General features: G+C 42.2%; 1 protein-coding gene across 1 annotated transcript in view; it reads right to left on the minus strand.

Moving 5' to 3' along the window:
* Positions 1–471: 471 nt before the first annotated feature.
* Positions 472–14,406, minus strand: part of LOC134840636 (large ribosomal subunit protein eL14-like) — a 40,189-nt gene continuing 26,254 nt past the window's right edge. The window contains exons 3-6 of the mRNA XM_063856580.1: positions 1,571–1,609; positions 1,192–1,500; positions 718–771; positions 472–633 (exon numbers count right to left, since the gene is read on the minus strand). Coding sequence (XP_063712650.1) covers positions 577–633; positions 718–771; positions 1,192–1,500; positions 1,571–1,609 — 459 coding nt within the window. The 3' untranslated portion in view covers positions 472–576. The remainder of the gene's footprint in view (positions 634–717; positions 772–1,191; positions 1,501–1,570; positions 1,610–14,406) is intronic.

Here is a 14,406-nt window from a genome sequence, read left to right on the forward strand (position 1 = left end):
CCGAGATTTCTAAGATAACTGTAAACAAAGTAACAATGGGGCTTAACCGATAGCTCGGAAAATAACTCGGCAAAGGAAAAGCTTTTTGATTCGGAAGCAACTTTCAAATGGCCCAATTCACAGTAATATAGAGCTTCCTCTTCATAAAGAACGACATTCTCTATTTCTCTGCAATAATATCCAACAGCATTGAAAACTTTCTGGTTCTTGCAAGCTTTTAAAACTATTCTGCCAGAATCGCAAATCTCGGCGGCGGATATATTCAATTTTTGAACAATTTTATCGCTCACAGATCCATAATGCTCTGTTAAAGTTTCTGTGCAGCACTTATCCATTTATCCTTTCATCTACATACAAAAACGATATCTGAAAAAAAATCACAAGAGATGATATCGCCGTTCAAAAAAAAATGTTTTCAGTAGCTACTTACAGCATCTCACTAAAAGCTAAAGCACTTCGTCGTAAAACAAATTATTGGGCTGAAAATAAATTAGAGGCCATGGACAAGTAATTCAACAAGAGCTTTCAACAATTGGAATCAAATTGAAGTTCATGACCTTTGTCAAATTTTCTGCTTCATTTCTTGGCGCTTTTGTTTATCTCAGCCAATTTCTTTCTGATAATCGCAGTTCGCTGAAAAAAAAATTAAATAGTAAAAAAATTTTATAAAAATTCTATGTCATACTACTATGTTTCAATTTCAGGTAGATATTTTACCTTCTTTTTGATGTAGGCGCACTTGAACCTGTCGTAGTCAGTCATGTTTTCACGCTGAAAATAATTTCAGTGAATTATTGGTCTTAAGCACAATTTTTTCAATGAACTCACAGAAAAGTTGATTAAGTTTCAAATCATATCACTAATTTTTTCTTCAAAACTAGGTACAATTATGACACAGGGGTCCCTGTAAAACCAAGTGTGACAGAAGGTTCCCATGTCATACTAACTGTAAGCAAATACAGCTGTTAATTAAATTATTCGACGTCGCTCGATCATTTTGAACACTTTTTTCAAATTCAACTAACCTATCTAATTTACGCTATATTATTCCATGCTTCGTAATATCAACGCCGAAACAATTAATTGAATCAGGCTGAGGCACTAATTATATTAACGCCGGTTAGATTCTTGGAACGCCTCTATCACACTTGTACCGAAAATTCGCAGCTGGATTGCGAGAACGCTAAATACCTTAATTTTCTTCTGCCAAGCTTCGTAAAATTTGGTGGCCTGGAACTTCTCCTGAATTTTGCACTCCTTGTATTTGTCAGTAACAACTTTGGAGTGCGCACTCCATTGGAATCCTTCCACAATCAGCTTTGTCAGCCTTAAAGTCTTGAAGGCGATCGAAGCCCTGGCAATTAGTCGCACTTCCTTTCCATGGGGATGGAAGATGTCACAAATTGCTCTTCGCTGGTCGACGACATTCACAATCACAGCTAATTTATTCTTGTATCTCTTCTGCTGAATTAGAGCAACTCGTCCAACTTCGACGAAGACCTTGAGAAAAACTAGTTCAACTATTTTCAAACGAAGAGAACTAAAATTTTATTCGAAAACGAAGTATTACCTTGTTATCGGAGGAATCTGCTTCAGCTGACATCTTGACCTGAAGTTGCATAAAATTTTAAAATGAAGTTGAATTAACTATACAAGCAACAGTCACCGGTCAATGAGTAGAATGGTCCAAGAGCAGAAAGGGTCTAAGAGCAGAAAAACAAAGAAATATTGAACTATACGAGCTTTTCGATAAAAACAAGTTTTAGAACCCTCAATATGGTGGCGTGTCACGGAGCCGAATACCTGGATAGCCGAAAAATAAATTACTTCTGGGATGGCCAAAAAATAAATTCGTTCCCGGATAGCCGATAATTAGGATCTACTTAACAATTACCCCCCGCCCTTACCAATTCCTTAATGGGAGGGGGAGTAGATTCGTTACTAGGTACCATAGGGATACCATAATATCCTACCCCTCCATAGTTAAAGAGATCCTACACACTTACTTGAAAAACATTGTTTTCTCATTTGGGGTACCTATAGGGTTGTGCGGACTTACTTACTAGCAAGTAAGTTACTAGTAAATATACTAGTAACTTACTAGTAAGTAAAATAAAGCTTATTCCTAGTAAGTTGAACCAAAATGAATTTTTTGAAAGAAATGAGGCTCAATTATCAGTCGAAAGAGCAGATAAACTGTTTTCATATACTGCAACGCTGCTTTACTTGATAAAACTGACCATAAGGATTATTTAGTTGATTTTGAGGAAAATGAATGGTCTTGAAAACTACCAAGACCCTGAGTTTTTGAAACTTACTAGTAAGTAAAAGTAAGTTACTTGTAAAAAAGTGGTAACTAACTAGTAACTTACTAGTAAACGAATTTTACTTACTAGTAACTGCACAACCCTAGGTACCTAGGATTTTCTCGGAAGGGGGAGACAGATGTTCAAAAAAACAGGCCAAAAAGGCAGTTTTGGTGATTTTTTGAAAAATTTTGATTAAAAAGTTGCGTTTTTCAGCGCGTGCTGGTGGTCCTCTTTAAAATTAGTTTGTTGAAAAATTTTGGTGTTTGTCGGCCGAAAATGGATATCTTAAAAAATACCAAAGAGGGACACTCTGGTTGGTGAGGAGGTCGAATCCCGGTAGCAGTTGGGCTTTTGTTGTTAATTAATTCAATGAGAATAAAAGTATTAGCCAATCAAATCTCGTATAAATGTTCGGAATTTTGTTAGCTAACAGGCTGCAAAACTTTGGTTACATGTCAGTATTTAGACAGCCGCGTATTCATACTGGTCAGTATTTAGACAAACACTGTTTCAACCAATCAGAATCGAGACAAAGAAGAAATTAATAAATAATTATTATTTATTTTGGATTATTTATGTTTTTTCTCGATTCTGATTGGTTCATACAGTATTTGTCTAAATACTGACCAGTATGAATACGCGGCTGTCTAAATACTGGCTGCACTCCAAAACTTTGAAGCACTTTTTTGTCCAATCAAAATGCGCCTCAATTTAGTGAAGAGTTTTCTGGTTTAATTTAATTAAAATCGGATGTATTCAGTTTTTTTCGGCTATCCGGGATGCGGCTCCGTGGGTACGCACCCTCAATATTACCACTGAAAAATGGATTATATTACAAGCCCAAGTAAAAACAAGAATCTATATTTTGTTTTTAAGAACTCATTGGGTTCATATTTGAAAAGAGTAAAAGAAATTTGATTTTTCTTTTCAAAACTAGGAAATATAAACCCAGATGAGTGTTTATAATCAGTGAGAGGTGACTTCTACGAGAAATTTGATTTTTCTTTTCAAAACTAGGAAATATAAACCCAGATGAGTGTTTATAATTACACAACTATTATTGTTTAAGATATTCTATGATGCAAAATACTTTATGTGAATATAAGTACATATGACATACACTTTCTGTCTTGAAATACAATTAATGATTTCATTTCGTATCCAAAAATCAAAAATGTAACAAAATAGATAGCGGTACGATTGAATTAAAGATTATTAAAACAAAATTTTCCGTTGTGCAATCGGGAAAAAAATGAACCAGTTTCTGTGGCAAAAACAAAAACAACAATTTATAATTTGTTTGAAGGATCCATTTTCTATTTAAAACGCGTAACACTCAACGGTTTTACAAGATGCTCTCACTGTCAGGTCAGTGAGATGTCACTTCCACGAAAAGCTGGATTTTTCTTTTCGGTATCTAGGAAAATAGGAACTTGAGAATGCGTTAAACTTGTGAATACAACATTTTCGCACATTTTTGTGCAGCTTCAAGTTTTAAAATTCTAAAATAATATGAACAAAATGATCAAAGATCATAGAAAAAAATTCCAAGGATTTAGACTGGAATGTGATAAAGGGACTCCTGACACCCTGAAAAAACTCAGTTTTGTGCCACACGAAATCTGAGGGATGAAAACCCTTGGACAATACTCCTAAAGCCTATATACTAATTTAAGAAATTTAAAATGTTAATTCAAACGTTTTCGCACATTTTGTGCATCATCAATACTAAAAAAAATTTTTCCAATATTTACAAAACGATCTAAGATCTGAAAAATGAGAAACATGTCTAAAAATGCTCTCAAATGTATTGACCAATCAAATTTGAACAACTGTATTTACATGATCATAACGTAACCATTAAAAACATTTTCCTGGAAGTTTCAGGGATTTTTTTGTTCTTTCATGCTAATAAAATTTCGATTTGGGAACCTTTTTGCTTCTGACATATCAGTTTTTAAACTTTTAGCCATGTTCTATACTAATACTACTATTATATAATACTACTGCTATGATACTTTTGACCTTCTGATTATATCTACAGAGGGAGTGAAAAAAAAAAGATACAAAAGATCATGAGAAGTACCCTACACGTCATTCATTCGAAACTTAAGCAATTAAATTGAGAACACGTTAAAATGGTAGATTCAAACGAACGTTTTCGCACATTTTAGGTTCGTGCATCTTTAGGTTTTGAAAATCTAAACTACCCGAACAAAATGATCAAAGAGCATAAAAAAGTCACACACGTCATTCTTTCAAATTTCAAAAATTTTAACCAATCCTAATTCAAAATTTTTAAAATAATGTAACAAATGTTAAGTAAATGTAACATTCGCCCGGAAGATACATATCGACGGATAACAAAACTAAGTCTTAAGACGACTGGCTAGCGTCTAAACAGAGCTTTGCATGTTTTTCACCGTCTCTACCAAGCCAGTACTTTTCGGTGGTCTTTCTTACATCAGGCTGACAAAAACGTTACTGTTCTCCGGCTTCGACCAGAACGCTCAAATTAACTAGATTACATGCAAAAATAGTGAGCTCATGGCTGGGTCTCAGTATCCCCAGACCACGAGGTCACTCCTAAAAACAGGGCTACTACTTATTATATTACTATTGTTTTTGTTCAGTAGATAAAAATCATCATCTCCATCGAAGATGGATCAACCCTTTCCCCTCTACTCCTAGCACCTCATCCTTGTCAAAACTAATCAAAATATCAGTTAAATTCAAGTCAGGACATGACAGGATGCTAAAATTCAATATAAGTTCATAAAAGTCCACGTCCCGAGACCCTTCCGGATTCTTGAATCCGGTGAATCAAGCTTCTTAATATCCAGTTCACAATAACTCGGAAGGCTGGGTTTTACCCTTCACCGTTGCTCGCAACGGCCTTGCAACTATTGTAACAGCACAATAGTTGCAACTCGGAACGTCCTCTGCTGTTCGGTAGTTCGTTGTTGTTTTTTTTAGTCTCGATTTCGTACTGTTCGTAATCGCAGATAAAAATTGTTCTGTTCCTTTCTGCTATTTTAGCTAAAATGGCCGTCTCTGACGTTTCTCAGAAATATGACGTCATAATTCGAATTTTTAAAAATTAGAATTCCAGAATCTTCTAGCCTTCACCGTTTGGCTAATCGTTCAAATAACGTCCTTATCCGTTCTAAATCGCCAACTCGGAAGGCTTGCTGCTAAAATACCGAATTCTGCAGAGACTGCATTTTGGCCATTCTGGTCGAATGTCACATACTCCCCGGACAGTCCGGTCAATGTCCTCATTGAATCGCGCAATGTTCTAAGTGGTTACAGTGTCATCGAACAGAATTTACAAAATGCACGAAATTACTTTTACCTACGTCGCATCGACTCACTGCAGAATATAAATGGCATCATCCTACATCACTATAGCCTTCAAATTCTTTCATTAATCTGCACATTGAGGATATGACTTAAGATAAAACATATTTTCTGACTTCCAGTGTCAATATCCCGATTGAAACTTTTTCTCCTAGATTTAAAAGGTGTTGGCTTGCAGGACAGTCCTGCCAACCAACAAGCTAAAATTATCCTACTATGCTCCTTCCCTTTGGAAATCTTGCTTGTTTATTGTCCTGAATATTAAAACTAAGGAACTTTGTGGTTAGAAAGAACAATGCAACAACCTCCCTCCTCAAGGAGTTACTCAAGTTTTTCATGTCACCACAAAGTGATCAGCCTTCCTAAGTGATTAAAAACAATCATGCAGGCTGGAATATTTAAATATACTCTTCCCTCAAGCCTTTCTAAATAAATAATAAGTGAGTGTCTCTAAAGCCACTTCAACTAAAACCAAAATGCAAATTTATAAATGCAACAATTTCCAAACTCAACTCAAATGTTTCAGTTTTCAATTACAACTTGGTTGCTTGGTTTCTCACTTGAGTTTTTCACACACATAAAACAATTCTGAGTTTTAACTTTTCTTCATCATCCCTTTGTTCTCTTCTTTTTTCGTCGTTTAGAAGTTCTAAAACTTCTAAATTCTTCTAATTTTCTTTCTTGTTGCCTCTTGTTTTCTCGACCATTCATCAATGCTCCATTTCCTCCTCCTGTGACGCTGACTCTGCACTCTCGGTCTCCGTGTCTTGTAGCACGTCATTGACTATCCTGACGCTGTTGGAAGCCGTCCTCCAACACTTCTGCTCTTCCACCCTCTGTTTACAGCAAGGTAGGGGATCCACGTTTGATTCTCTGTTTCTACAGAAGCTGTTGTGGAGACACAACGTCACGTTTCTCTCCAAATCTTCTTTCAGCATCTCTGCCTTCTCATTTCCACTACGCTCGCTCGTCCTGGAAATTCTTTTCACAGCGGTGGTCACTGCATTCCGATGGGTCACGAAAGCTCGCTTGAAAGCTCCTGCCCCAATGTCCAGCTGATATTCACTGTACACTCTGCCATGTTTCGACATATGCTTTTTCGCATACTCGTACAACCATGCAGTCATGTTAGCTCTGAACCATGGCATCAATCGTTTTCTTGCCCATATCTTCTTCACTTCCATCGGAATGTTTAGAACTTTGCACATTGTCTCAAAAAGATCTAAATCTTTTAGACAATCTAATTTCTGCAATTGTTCTCTCGTCGGTGCTTCCTGTCTATTATTTTCTCTCACATGAGCTTCCAGCCATCGTATCGCCATCATAACTCCCACTATCACTATTGTTATGGGCTGTGATGAATCTGGTAAACCCATGGAGAGCAGCTCTCCAGAGTCCCAGATCAACACCAGATTACTACGCTTGGGATACCACCAGGTCTGCAGCAAGCAGTGGCAAGGAAACTCATCATGCGTCAACATGATGCTCCTCCAATTACGCTTTCCCGAAGCTTCCAGCAATGGTTCCACTTCCATCATCACTCGGTGGATTTCATCATTCTCATCTACTGCATTGTAATCTGTGACAGTTGATCCTCTCTGTTTCTGTTTTTCAAAGTCACTGAAGTTCCCGCTCACATATCCCATGAATTTCTTTCCTAGTATTGACTCCAACTCTTCTTTGGTTCTTTCTGGAACTGCTGAGAAAATCTTACACAGTAACTCGTAAGACTTTTCAGACATTCTTGCCAACCTCACGCACTTCGGCACTGAAAAAGCTTGATCCACGATCGTTCTTGTGCTCTTCACGTCCACAGCCACGAAATGTACAGGGTATCTGCTCTTGCACATTGGAGCCAACGTTGAACCCACCAAATATCGTGCTCCTGATGGTCTACAATAAGTTTCGCTGTGTCTGATGTTCATCTCCGTTTCGATTGCTTCCCTCCATTTTCCTATATACTTCTGCTCAGTCTGCAGAACTCCTCTACGCTGATGGCCGTGACCATCTCATGTTTCTGTTCTAGATTCAATAGTGACTCTAAAGAACCAAACATGCTGTAGAATCCTAGTGCTGTCACTAGATTCACATCGGTTCCTCCATGGCAATCTGCTATCAGTTCCGTTTCCGTTCTTGCTTTCATCACTACATTTCCAAACAATACCGTCAACTGCTTGTGTTGTTTCTCCAGGGTTTTCACACAGTCTAGACTTCCACAAACGTGACCCTCTAGTCCACAGACTTCCGCCAGACAGCTACCAGGTTTGACCCAGTCTTCTGGTCCCCAGCCAGGCAACTCCACTCTATCTTCTCCGTTGCTCTTAGAGGCTGTTATCATCACATTATATATGATGTTGAGGTCACGCAGGTTACAGTCCACATTCAGTTCCCTCTGTACGTCCTGTGTCGCCCGTAATATTGAGTCAGCGTTGGGACTAGGACACCACGATGGCTTCATCAATTCCCACACTGCCATCAAGCTCGTTCTCAGTAATTCATCTGAGAACCCCAACCCAAATTCCACTCTCTTGTCGGATTTTGGCACTGAAGGTGCAGTCACCTCTTCTTCCAAGACCAATCCCAATTTGGCCTGTGGATTGTTAACGCTCTTAGTCGTCACAATTCTGGACGTCCAGAATCTTAGTAACACCGCCTGCTCATAATCAAAGAAGCAATCACGTATGTCTTCACTCAGGAAAGGATTGTATGCTATCCCTATAATCCCGGACACATAGCTATAGGACTTCTTCTTGATCGGTCCACAGTATTCACTGGATTTTGGCAATGCTCCCATAGATTCTTTAGTGAGCCTCAACTCCTTGTTTGAGAATCTCCTGATCTCGTCTATCTTTTTCATGGGTTCCAGTTCTTCAGGTTCTTTCATGTTCACCCTCATCGGTTTACTTTGCTGCATATCCAGCATTGCTAGTAAGAACATGGCTTTCGTTCGCTCATCGCCTTCCTTCAACATTTTAACACAAGTGCTTAATGCAGGTACTGAAATCTGCTCTATCAGGAATCGAATGAAACAGAGAGCGTCTCTCCGCTTTGCACACGCTACTGCTGCTCCCTCCTGGACTATCAGATCCCTCAGATTCGTCATAAGGAAAACTTTTTCCTCCTTTGATCTCTTCCTTTCTCCCGAATCATATTCTTCGCTAGTCAGTCCCATCATGCACCAGGCGAGCCTGAGTTGTAATTCTGTCCTTACGTAAGGTACTGCCACGAGAGCATGTATTCTTGGCGTAGTCCTCATTTCCTCTTCGAAATACCTCAATACTACTGCTTTCCATGGAAGGCTCACCAACTGCTCGATCGTCTCCGCCTGTACGTCAGACGACGCCAAAGTTCCGTACGCCTTCTGCTTGAAGGTGGTGCCTTGCAACATTGTTTCCAGATAACCCTCCATGGCTTTTTCCTCTTCCAGGGCCATTACATGCCCTCTAGCCGAGTTTCGGTATTCCAACATCTCCATGTATCCACCGGTGGGTTCATCTATCGACACTGTCTCAGACACTGTCAGTCTGTTGTATTCCACTGGTGTTAGTTGTCCTGCAACACTTCCCTTTCCATGATTCATTGGAGATGGCTTGAAGTCCCTCATTTTACTCTCTCCACATTGACTGAGTATTTCCATTTCTAAAGTCGCTCCAGTCAGAGTGCGGTCACTCCTTTTGGATTTATAACCGGTTGACTTTAACCCCGCCATGAGAATGGGTGGCACCATCGCTATATCAGTTAATATTCTATCTGTGCCAGACAATTGGTAATCACCTTGCCCCAAATCCATGACTTCCTCTACTCGTTTTCTTTTCGCTGAGTTACCAGCTTTCATCGATATTTCCGAATCCACTTTCGTCTTTCCAATCCTCCTCGGCATCACTCTGCTGCCTAACTTCATTTTCATCGCATTGATTTTATCAATCACCATTTTCGATCGCATCGTTCCTCTCCTGGTCCTTGACAGGTACACCACCTCTCCTTCATTGTCCTGCGGTGTCATCTTGATGGGAGAATTCGCTTCACTCTCATCAGTGGCTGAGTCGATCAATAACTCACTCAGTCTCCCTTCACACTCATCAAGCTTGTCAAGTACTTCTCTCACCAAGGGTTGATTGAGACCTGTTTTGAGAATGGACTGGGTCCCATAGCTCTGAATCACAGTCCAGACTTCTTCCATGAACGCCACTCTGTCCAGCTTACATCCCGTCCTACTCTCGTGGTCTCAGTGATGTACTTCCCATTCTTCTTCGGGTAGCGTTCCCAAGAAAGGTACTCTGGCTGAGGCCTCTATTCTTCTCCTCCGAGGTGATTCCATGAGGATTCTCTGATCGTTATTTCTTGTATTGCCAGGAGAGCTGCTCTCCGGCAAATTCCGTTTCATCTCCTCAAAGGCTGACGGAGGTTCCAGTGTCGAGATGCCTTCATCCGCTGGCTCAGTCGTTTCCAACGTGTCTGCATTATTCTCAAGATCACTGAAGATATTGAAATCCAGGCTGGATGTTCCTCCTGTCGATGCCCTGTCGTCCTCCCCACCAGCTTGATCTTGTTGCATGGGTTCTTCCGTCTGACGGTTTCCACCCTGTCCGTCATCTCCTTCTGACTTGTCCCCATTCGAGTTCGATGGTCCTTGTTTGTCATCATCAGCTTCTTCCTGGAATCTCGGTATGAGCAATGTACCGGCTGATTTATCTTCCTCTTCTCCATGGACCACTTTAGTTTCTTCGCAGCCGAAGGGTGCTAGGAAAATTCTCGTCTGCAATATTCCCGCAACTTTCATCTCTTTTCTCACACTAGTCAGGATTACTGAGGCTTCAGGCAATTCAGTCCTGCCTCTCATCCTCATTGGAGCTGAGCCTAGTCGTCTCCATTCCTCATCAAATCCTTCAGGCTTGGGAGTAGCGGCGCTGCTTATTCGCCTTCTCGTCGCTTGATCCGTGTACGCAAATCGTGTGTACTGTAACACGGCGGCATTTCTCCCCACGAAGTATGGATCCATCGTCGCCGAGAAATTCCCTACTCTCCTTTCATTGGTTTCGAATGCTCTCAACCTAGGAGTTTGTACTACGGAGACTGCTCCGAGCAACATCCTTCTTATCAGAGGGAATTCGGGGATTGCTTCGGGTAGCTTCTTGTAATCGCCCCAGTCCTTCGTCTCTTCTCTCACCTTGTGATACGCTGCTGTGAGACGAGGCACTCTGGTCATTTCGCCATTCGTTTTGTCATAGGGCCTCAGATTCCAAAGCTTTGGAAACACCTCGATGTGCCCTCTTTCTACTTCTCCCATGCGGTCACAGAAGTGATCGTCAAAATTGATGACCGTCATCTCTGGCTCCGATATTTTCGCAAATAACAGATCTTCACTCATGAGCTCTCGCAATGCGTGCTGCTCACACCAGTTCAGTGTACTACAGTCCACTGCCGATATGAGGTTCAGGTGCAACACCGACCTCCTATATGCTTCCACTTTAACGTCAGGGAACGCAAAGGTGACTGCTGGTCCATAGATCACTGTCACGAACTCCGTGACTCCTCTGACCAGTGCCAAGGGATCGATTCTCATAGCTAAGCTCAAATCTGTTAACAGCGGCATGCCTCCAACATGTCGTCTAACATCTTCCTCTCTTTCAATTGTCTCGTCTTCTCCGGTTCCAAAGCGATTTTGCTGCAAGAGATACTGGATAAGAGTGTGTCTCAGGTCTCTTATTTTGTTCCACGAGTCTGTGGATTTCTTCATATCCAGATTCCTCACTCTCTCTTTCATCTGCTCTGGACAACGTGCCAGTTTCATCAGCCCTCCCAAGTTTCCGTGGGTTATTGCGATCAACGTCAAAAGTCCATCTAGTCGCAGGTTCTGTATTCCATCCGTAAGCAGTATCACCGGTCCTTTCACGAAATTCTCCGCTCCAAATGTTACAAACAGGGCTATTAATTCCACTATCGATACTTTCACTACCGCTTGGAGGAATTCCTTTATCAAGTAGTGCGAGACTTTCGGGTAGACTTTTGCCAAGAAGGACGCGGTCCATCCGGCTCCCAACCCTTCTATCATGCTGTCTGTCCTTTCAAATCCCTCTTGTCCTTTCACTTCCTGGGTCCAGAAGGTTTCCAGAGTAATCTGACACATTCTGTTCACGAACTCAGCTGTCTTTTCTCCGGCATTTTCCGCCAGGTTCACCTCCTTCAACAAGTAGGCGTATATCTTAGTGATCATTACTGGGCCTTGCTGAAAAGCATCTGCACCCAATGCCGCTACTCTCGGATTCAGGTGTAGCCACTGGTTTGCTTCCGGCTTGGTTCTCAGCACCATCGCTTCCAGATGAGCTCTCGTCTCCAGTGAATTCTTTCTTCTCGTGTCTTCACTCGCCACTTCCATTGCTCGGAACCACAAGTCGTTGGACATTGCCGTAATCACTCGATGGTCGTCATCTATTCCTGGTTTCAGTTTGAGTTGCCGACTGAAGTTGGACAGTTCCAACCCCAGCACTTCGTCCAACACCAACATGTGTAGCGCGTGGTCCTTGAACCCTCTCATCGCGTTTGAGATATCTGACCATACTGCAGGCAGTTCAGCCTTAAGTGGCCTCAGGTTCTCCATTTCTATCATGCGATTCGGGGCTGATATGATCACATCATATTTTCCCTCCGAAAGTAAGGCTACCATTGCATACACAAATTTCAGTCCATCCGGGAGATATGCATATCCCGGAGACAACGCAAATACTACTCTCAACGCCACTTTGTTGAATGTTCCCTCCTTTGTCGCGTCTACCACTTCACCCATTGACTCCAGGATGTCTTTTATCGCGGGCCATACTGCGTTTTCTGCTGTTGCAGGATCTCTGAGCCTGCTCAGAAAACCTCTACTGTGTAGATGGTCATTGATGCCAGCAAACACAATCGTTATCGGGTTCATCTCTGTCTGCCTCTGTACCCCTATAGCCAATGACACTGATTGCAATAGGTCTAGGTCAACTGCGGCCAGCATTATGACGTCCGGCCAAAACAAAGACTTAGAGGTGTACACGAACTCTGAATTCGCTACTACCATGATCTTGGCCTTTCTCATTTCTGCTTTGTCGTAGGCGGCGAAGATGCTCTCATCTTTCTTTATTGCTGTCAATCCGCCATATCTCTGGGCATCCCCATCTTGGTTCACTTGTTTTGGGTATACTCTCTCCTTCACATGACTAGGTGGTGTCGTCAGTTGCTTGAATATCTTCACGTGTTGTCCAATTGGCGCTCTCGCCGTCAGGAATCTTCCTGGCCTTTCCTCACGATTCCTCTCCTCATGGTTCAATCTGACATCCTGCAACGGTCTTGCATTCACAGGTCCCAGTGTGTTATTGGAGGGCAGTCCTTCCAAGTCAGCAAATCTTAAGGCTGTCGTGGAGCTGAAATTTATGCTAGTGGCTATCAACCAGTCTACGCCGGTTATTGAGTATAATCTGCTGACGGATAGCGTCGCTCCATTTAGCATCCTCCTTGCATCTTCGATGAAGCTTACTTTCTGCAGGTCCAGCTTCATCAGTTCTTCTTTGTATATGTGCCAGGGAGACGGCATGGGTCTAGACCATAACAATGAGCCTCTGTTCGGTCTCTCTTCTCGACTGCTACTCGTTGTCTCCGATCTAGTGTCTGATCTGGACGTGCCTGCTATTCCTTCGTTTGGTTGGTTGACGGGTCCTATCCTTCTCCTAGGATGAATTGTCCTCCTCGTCGGTGCTTCTCCCAACCGATCCTGCACGTCAGTTCTTCGACCTGATTCGCTGGAGCTTTGTTGCCGGTAATTTATTGCGGCTGGGACTGTACCCAAACGCGTTTCCAGGTTAGGAGGCACAAAGGTAGTGATCACCGTATCATTCACCGTTCCCTCTTCCTTCAGTACTCCTGTGTCAGAGAGTTCTGCTTCTAACTCGTCCAATCGTTCTTGGAAGACTCGATTCAACCAAGCTTGTCCCTCGATGGTGTCAAAGTGGATGCCATCCGAAGTCAGTCTGGCTTGCTCCATGGCTCTCAATTCGTGTTCAATGTCCATAAGGATCATTCTTCCGGCATTTCGATTTGCTAGGTTTCTTATGATGTTGTTCCATCTCATGACTCCCTCGTTGTGCCTTCTTCCTGATGCTGTCAGGTTTCTTGCGTTCATTGGCACCGTGCAAACGGTCAGTACCGCGCAACTGAACTTCTGCCAGAGAGTGGTGAACAAACACACCATCATTGATTCCCACTGTGCTTCCTGCTCGTCTGATCCTCTGGAGATATCATTCGTCCCAACTAATATCATCACACTGGGTATCCTCCCGGGATTCATCAGCTCCACCATCCGGTATAATTGGGCAATTGTCGCGCCTCCAAAGGCCATCACCGTGGTGACCCATGAGGTCCTCAAATTCGTTAGCACTCGGACTAAGCTGTCTCCCAATATCAGGTGAGATGTCCCGAGTGGTGGTTGCTGCAGGTTCACAGCCGGGCTCCAGGTAGCTCGATTGAAGCAGGCTCTCGGATCTGTCTCCGGAACTCCCGTGAAATTATACTTTAATTGATTATTCTTCTGCACGTCCATTACACGAGACACTTTCTTCGCTGGCATCTTCCTTACTTTTCTCTCTGTGATCTGCGAACTCCCCCTGAGTGGCGTCACGTCACTTATCCCTTGTCTGATTATTGTCTGGGAGAGTTGTACTCTGCCCGTATCGTCAATCGTTCCATAGGGTGCAGTCACCCCGGAACCTGG

Source organism: Symsagittifera roscoffensis, chromosome 2, assembly GCF_963678635.1.
Source record: "Symsagittifera roscoffensis chromosome 2, txSymRosc1.1, whole genome shotgun sequence".
Lineage (NCBI taxonomy): Eukaryota > Metazoa > Xenacoelomorpha > Acoela > Convolutidae > Symsagittifera > Symsagittifera roscoffensis.